This window comes from Miniopterus schreibersii (genome assembly GCF_964146895.1).
Source record: "Miniopterus schreibersii genome assembly, chromosome: 8".
Classification (NCBI taxonomy): domain Eukaryota; kingdom Metazoa; phylum Chordata; class Mammalia; order Chiroptera; family Miniopteridae; genus Miniopterus; species Miniopterus schreibersii.
Genome location: NC_138109.1, coordinates 39,383,541 through 39,390,540, shown reverse-complemented (window position 1 = coordinate 39,390,540; position 7,000 = coordinate 39,383,541). Strand labels below are relative to the sequence as shown.

The 7,000-nt window shown below is 58.5% G+C and overlaps 1 protein-coding gene across 1 annotated transcript; it reads right to left on the bottom strand.

Annotated features, from left to right (window-relative positions):
- Positions 1–2,539: 2,539 nt before the first annotated feature.
- FOXD3 (forkhead box D3) lies at positions 2,540–4,137 on the bottom strand (the record flags this gene model as incomplete). Its single annotated transcript, XM_081144011.1, has 1 exon — positions 2,540–4,137. Exon 1 carries the CDS (start codon positions 3,983–3,985, stop codon positions 2,540–2,542), a length of 1,446 nt encoding a protein of 481 aa, XP_081000137.1. The 5' UTR covers positions 3,986–4,137.
- Positions 4,138–7,000: the final 2,863 nt, after the last annotated feature.

The following is a 7,000-nucleotide window of genomic DNA, read 5'->3' as shown; positions in this document are numbered from 1 at the left end:
TTAAGAAGAGGCTGGAAGTTGTCCGCAGTTCTCTGCTCTACACCCCACCGCCATGGCATCGCTGGAAAAAGCCCTTCGTATCTTAAGCGGCGGCTTGTGGCTGAGTGTCAAGCTGCGGGCGCAGGCTCGGCCGGTATTGCTGCTATGCGAGGAAATATGAGCGAGTAATTTTATAAGTAACAAAGGATCAGGGATGGAATGAGGCCCCTGTTATCCAATGTCATTTAGAAGCCTTGGATCAGCAGCTTCTTGAGGCTAAAAGTGAATGCAAGAAGCCCTGCCTTCCCTTTTCCCAGGAGTGTCAGCTATATTTAGAAATAACCTCTATGTGTTTGCACAAATCATGTACCATTTGCTGTTTGTGTAAAAACCGATTAGCCAGACACAACTGTGAAACAACTTGTTACTTTTATAGCTGCAACACACAAACAAATTTAGATCCGTTTAGTTTTCCTTGTAAAAGGAGATTAGAGGGTACCCGCCCGGAGACTGTGTGGTCCATAATCTCTTCTCGGAGAAGGTTACTGTGGCTCCTCTCCGAGGCGGTTATCAGGATCTTGTTTATCAAGTTGAACTATCTCACTCCCTGTAGCCTGTTTTATTTTAGGACCCTGATCCAGAAGGGATGTTTACTCATACACAATAATGTTTACCGTTTACCAGGAAAACAGATTCGGTGTTTGTGAGGGTCTTTCAAAGCGACTCCTAAGTCCGGCAGAGAAATAAGGCTCGAGTCCGAAGCCGAGACGCATCTCCTCGACCAGGAGGCAAGGTGGACGCTGGCGCCAGGGACCAAGGCCGAGTTTTGCAAACGGGAGGAATCTGGAGCCGAGCTGAGAGTACTGCACCCCGCTCCAGCTTTGAAAAGCGATTTCGAACAAGTAATTGTAACACCTAAATTAATTACAAAATAATTAGAATTGATGCCGTTTGAGGATATGTTTTGGTGGTCTTGGGAACCAGCTTCGGAGAGTCTAGATGTTTCATTTGTACCTTAATACTTTTAAGGTTGCAACAGCCGAAATGCTCATTAAAAATAATCTACGAGGACATCTCCGCATCCCTGCCCTAGGCTGTCTGCATTTCACAGTAATGTGGGAATGCATTTCACTCTAACCTAGGTATACTTATTTTTTTAAGTAAAAAAAAAGGGGGGGGGTGTTTTTAAAAGGGTACTAAGGCAACACTATTCCTTGGCCTTCAGAAAGACTGCCCTTCAGAAAGACTGCAGGTTGGAAGGAGAGGAGGCATCCAAAGAAATCTTTCAGAAATGGAAATTATGTTGTGGATTGCCACAGAAGAGTAATCTTATTTGAAAACATTATTTAAGAATAAAACTATGTATTATCTACCAGGTTAATATAATACAATTACACTGCAAAATTCAAAATACCATAACATACACTTAAAAATCAACTGGGTTTACTTACCACTTCCACTTAAGCAATGAAAATATTTTCAAAACCGTAAGACTTAAATGCTAAAATGAAGGATATATCTGGAATTTATATTCTTCTGAAAGTATAATTTTAATGACACAGAACTCGCATTTGGGAAATTTTCATTGTGCAAAATGTAAGTCGGTATTTTTTTAATGAAAATATTTAATTGTTTAGACTAAGGTGTTATTTTGTGGGGGTTTTTGTTTTTAAATGGCAGCTTATTTTAGCTACAGAAATTTCTGGTCATTTAGATTTAATGGATTGATATGAACAAGATCATTGCCCATATCCCGCTTTTATGTAAAAACTAAAAGGAAAATATTAATACGATTTAAATTAGCATATTCTTTCCTTTCTCCAATTAAATTTTTCTTACAATCAAATTATGAATTAGCAAACGCCTTGAATTTCTGGGAAAGATGAAATCCAAATATTTTAAAATATTGTCATTTACCTCAGACACCTAAATGAAACACTAGGCTGAGCATTTAAAAAATTTATTTACAAAGTTGTGTACAACACGATGGAATAACATTTAGAATACCATATATATTCATTCATATATAAACAGACTTTTATAATAGAATGACACTTCTCGCCTTTTGAAAATTTTTCTTATATTTAAAATCTCCCAACGTCTCTGTACATTTTTCTCACATAAAACTGGAGAGTGAACCTTCAAAAAAAATGAAAGTTCAGAGCTCTAAATCTACTGAATTTGTTTTTTCTTAAAAAAATAAAAACCCCAAAAGGAAAGTCAATAATTTTTATACAAATATGTACAAAGAATTTCCCTCCCATCCCCACGGTACTGAGAGCAGGTGCCGTCAGGGTACATTTTTGGAAAATTAGGTTTTCGGGTTTACCTGTACGGAAAGCTACTCCCGGCGGGCGCGCTGAGCCTGGGCTCCCGCAGCCCAGGTGTGCGGGAGGGTGCGGGCTGCGGCGGTCAGCGCGGAGGGGTCGGGGGGAGGAAGGGCGGAGAGGCAGAGGCCGGGATTGGGCGGGGGGCCGGGACCGGGGCGGGGCGCCCGGCCGGGAAGTGCGGCCGCGGCCCGGGCCGCCGCGGGGCTCCGGGTCCCGGCCACCGCGCGTCCCTATTGCGCGGGCCACTTGGCTTGCGCCGCGGCGGCGGCGGCGGCGGCGGCGGAGGCTGCGGGCTGCAGGAACTGTCCCGAGAGCGGCACGCTCAGGATGGGGGCGATGGTGGCCGTCGTCCGGCTCAGCGACAGGGGCTGGTGCGTGGCCATGAGCGCCGCCGACTGCACGGTCCCAGGCGGCCGCAGGAAGGACTGAGCCGTGCCCGCACCCCCGGCGCCCCCGGCGCCCCCAGTCACCCCGGCGCCCCCGGCGCCCGCCGCCGAGCCCCCGGGCGCCGCGGGGCCCCCGCCGATGATGTTCTCGATGCTGAACGACGGCCGCGCGCTCGGCTCGGACTTGATGAGCGACGCGGTGGTGCCCGCAGCGCCGGCGGTGCCCGCGGCGGCCGCGGCCGCGCCCAGGCTGTTGAGCTGCAGCTGCAGGCCGGGGCCGAGCTGCGAGCCGAAGGCGGCGGCTTTGCGGCCCAGCTCGCCCGAGGGCAGCAAGGGCACGGCGGGCGGCAGCACCGGCGCCACGGGCGGCAGCGCGTACGGGTACTGGAGCGCCGCGGCCGCCGCCGCCGCCGCCGCCGCCGCCGGGTGCGAGTAGGCGCCCGCCGCGGCCGCGGGGTGCAGGCCGTAGGGGCGGCCGTAGGGCCCCGCGGCGCCCGCCGCCGCCGCCAGGCTGTAGGCGCCGAAGCTCTGCATCATGAGCGCCGTCTGCTCGCGCAGGTGCTCCTGCTGGTGGCGCTTGAAGCGTTTCCGGCGCCGCAGGAAGCTGCCGTTGTCGAACATGTCCTCGGACTGCGGGTCCAGGGTCCAGTAGTTGCCCTTCCCGGGGTTGCCCGGCTCGCGGGGGATCTTGACGAAGCAGTCGTTGAGCGAGAGGTTGTGGCGGATGCTGTTCTGCCAGGCGGGGAACTTCTCCCGGTAGTAGGGGAAGCGGTTGCTGATGAACTCGCAGATGCCGCTCAGGGTCAGCTTCTTCTGCGGGCTCTGCAGGATGGCCATGGTGATGAGCGCGATGTACGAGTAGGGCGGCTTCACCAGGCTGTTCTTCGGCTTGCTCGGGGCCAGGCCGCCCGCCGCCCCGCCGCCCGGGCCGGGCCCGCCGCTCCCGCCGCCGTCCTCGCCGCCCGCGCCGCCCTTGCAGCCGTCGGCCTCGGGCGCGCCCGCCTCGCCCCCGGCCCCCGGCCCGGCCCCGGCCGCCTCCTTGGGCAGCGCCGGCGGCTGCAGCGGGTTCGGCGGCTGCGGCTGCCCGAGGTGGGGCGCGGCCGGCGTCACCTCGTCCGCCTCGTCCAGGCGCGGGTCGGGCGGCGCGGCGGGGCTGTCGCAGCCCGCGTCGCTGTCCTTCTCCTCCAGCCCGTCGTCGCCCTCGCCCACCACATCGATGTCCACGTCCTCGGCCGTCAGCACCGTCTGGCCGGACATGTCGCTGGCGCTGCCGCCGCCGGAGAGGGTCATCCCTCCTCGGGGTTGGTGGCGGCTGCGGGGAAGGAGCGGCGGGCGACGGGAGCCGTCAGGAACTGCTGCCGAGCTCCAGGGAAGGGGGCTGGGGCGCCCCCCGAGAGACGGGGGCCTGGGAGAGTGGGGGGGCGTTTGTGGCGCGGGGCCCTCCCGGCTGGGCTCACACCGGGCGGCCTGGCATCGCGCGGCGAGGGCGCCGCCGTCCGCCCCCCGCGGCCGCGCTCCGCAAACTCCCGCGGCCCCCGGCGCCCGGGGCTGGGCGCTCGCCGCCGCTCCCGGCCCCGGCGGCTCCTCCGCGCCGCGCCCCCCTCACTTCGCCGCCTGCTTCGGGCTCCGGGCCGGGGGCGGGAGAGGAGCTGTGCGGGCGGGCGCGGGACGCCGGGCGCGGGGCGCCGGGCGCGGACAGGGGCCACGAGGGGAGGGGGTGTCGGGGACGCTGAAGCCCGGGGAGTCGAAAGTCCCGTTTTAAGGACTGGCCTGATAGATTACTTTCTACTTAAAGATCCAGCGGGAGGCGGGGCCACGTGACCGCGCGTGACGTCAGGGCCGCCGCGGAGCCGGCCAAACTCAAGTTGGTTCAGGGAAATTGTCAACAAAGGGACGAGGGACGCGCGACTCCCGCCGCGCCGGGCCCGGCATCCCGCGCGCCCCGAGGGCGCCCCGGCCTGTCCCGAGACCTCAGCCTAGGCTGCAGCCCGGCGCGGGGGTCGAGGGAGCCTGTGGGTGTGAGTGAGGGCGCGTGGGTGCGAGCGGGCGCGGGCGTGGGCCTGGGAGCGCCCGCGGGACCCGGCGGCGCGTCCTGCCCGGCCCTCTCCCCCGCGCGCCCTGACCCCGTGCCCCGCGCGCCCGCGCTCCTCGGGCAGGGGCTGGGCCACGTAGAACAAGATTCCCTTCCTCCCCTTTAAAAGAAAAACTTAGTAGTCTGTTTTTTGTTGTTGTTTTTTAATTCTTTTTAGCTTGGAAGAGTAAGGACTGCACGCACGGTTCCGTTTTGCTAGTTAGACTTCATATCCCTCCCGCCTCAGGGCTTATTCGGAAAACCTACTGAGAGGACGCGCTCTCCCTCCCCCCCAAAAGCCGGACCGCCGGCTTCGTTTTCCAGGCTTGTTTTGGGCATGTTTATATATATATGTGTGTGTGTGTGTGTGCGCTTTTCCCCGCGTCCCAAACAGCATCAGCTGGGGTTCCCGGAGGTCAGAAAATGGCTATTGATTAATCTATTAGAATAGTTGCCGAGTGAAATAAAAACGACGTAAAATAACAGGGAACCTATAAATAAAGAAGCCACGACTAGCTGCTCAGAGTTGTTAAACGACTTAGCAGGTGAAAAAAATCGGAAATGAGGTGCTGGGAAAGGAGCCGGGATTGGCAGTGGCCTGGGTAAGTCGAGGGGGACAGGACAGGGGCTTCGGGCCTTTCCACCCGACGCCGCGCCCGCGCTGGGACGGCAGAAGAAAGCCGGGAGCCGCGGCGAGACTTCCCGGGGGCCGGGCCCAGCCTCCCGGGAGCGGGGGCGGCCTGGGGCATGACCGCGGGCGAGGCTCTCAGTTGCCGCTAACTAACGTGGATTCTTTCCTCTTAAGACTTAGAGAAACCTTCCAAGACTTAACTTCCTCGGAAATCAGCAGCTGGACAGGTGGAGGAGGCGAGGATGCGGACAGTGCACACCGAGTTTCCCTGGCGAGGCAAGTCAGTGATGGTAGGAAAGACGGGATTGGGGGGGGGGTACCCCAACCGATCCCCGTTGCGCGGCGTTACTTGGGACGCATGGACCTGGCACTTCCGAATGGTGCTTCTGACCCGGCGAGTCCCCGACGCGCCGCCAGCGCCTGCCGGTGTGCGGGGCTCCGGGAAGCCGGCCTGTCGGCCCGCTGGGGCCTGAGCGGTGGCTGCCGGCCTCAGCAGAGGAAAGAGCGAAAGGGGAGGAAACAGTTAGTGAAATACTTACAGAAGACACTGGGAAACTGATCTAATTCCCGGTGGACAGTGGTATTCTGATTCCCTCAGCCTGCCTGTCTTACCTGCGACCCGCTCTCCTTGGCCTAGACACCCCCCCCCCCATCGGCAACTTCATTATAGGCAGCGTGTCCCACAGATTTTTGCATCTCCATTAGATAATTTTCTGAATATCACACTAGCCCAATCGGCTCCCCACGTCAAAGGACTTCCCAGGCTTGGGGCTGGGGGAGAGCGGGGCCAGCGGCTCCATCCTGAGACGCGCGACACTCCGAGGTTTTTCTCTACCTAAATGACTCCCCGGCTGCACCTGACCCTAAAATGCGTCTCTTGAGCTGGTTTCCCAGCGGCGCGGCTTTCCGGCCGCGGGCCAGGCTCGGAACCGTTGGTAACGCCATCGAGACAGCCTCCCGCGAAGGCGACCGGAGTGGGAGCTGGCCGCCCGCTGCCGACAGACGCGGAGGTCGTGGCTGCGACTGTCCGATAACCCAAACATCACCAAACAAAGCTCAAAAGGACAAAAAAAGGAAACCGAAATTGACTAATTCAGAAATTCCTTTTGCTAAGCTCCGGGGCCCAGCCCCAGAGGCCGGCTGCGGCCGCGCCGCGCGAGCCACCGCCCGCGGGGAGGCTGGGCCGGCGCTAACGGGGCACGTGCGTGCGCGCTCGGGGGGGCGGCTCCGGGGGCGCCCTCCGCGGTCCTCGCGAAGTAGCCTCTAAATGAGCCTAATTTCGATGCCGCCGCCCGCCCCGGCTGGCTCCCAGGACCCCTCGGCGCGGCTGGGCGCTGCCTCTCACCTCCCCCGGCCGAGACCTCCCCGATCCGTCCCTTCCCCTGTGTCTCTTTGTAACGTCCCTGGGGGAAAGGGTGGGGGGGATGAACAACTCCCAGCCGCCAGTTCCATTTGTTGCGCTTTTTTCTTTCGACACAATAAAAGTCAAATTAATTGATTCATACCATTAATTACGGCGCGTAGCGTGAAAAGCAACGCTTCCCCTCGGTTAGCGATCTATTGTGCTAATCTCTTGTTCAATCAGTGTTACCATCTGATGCTG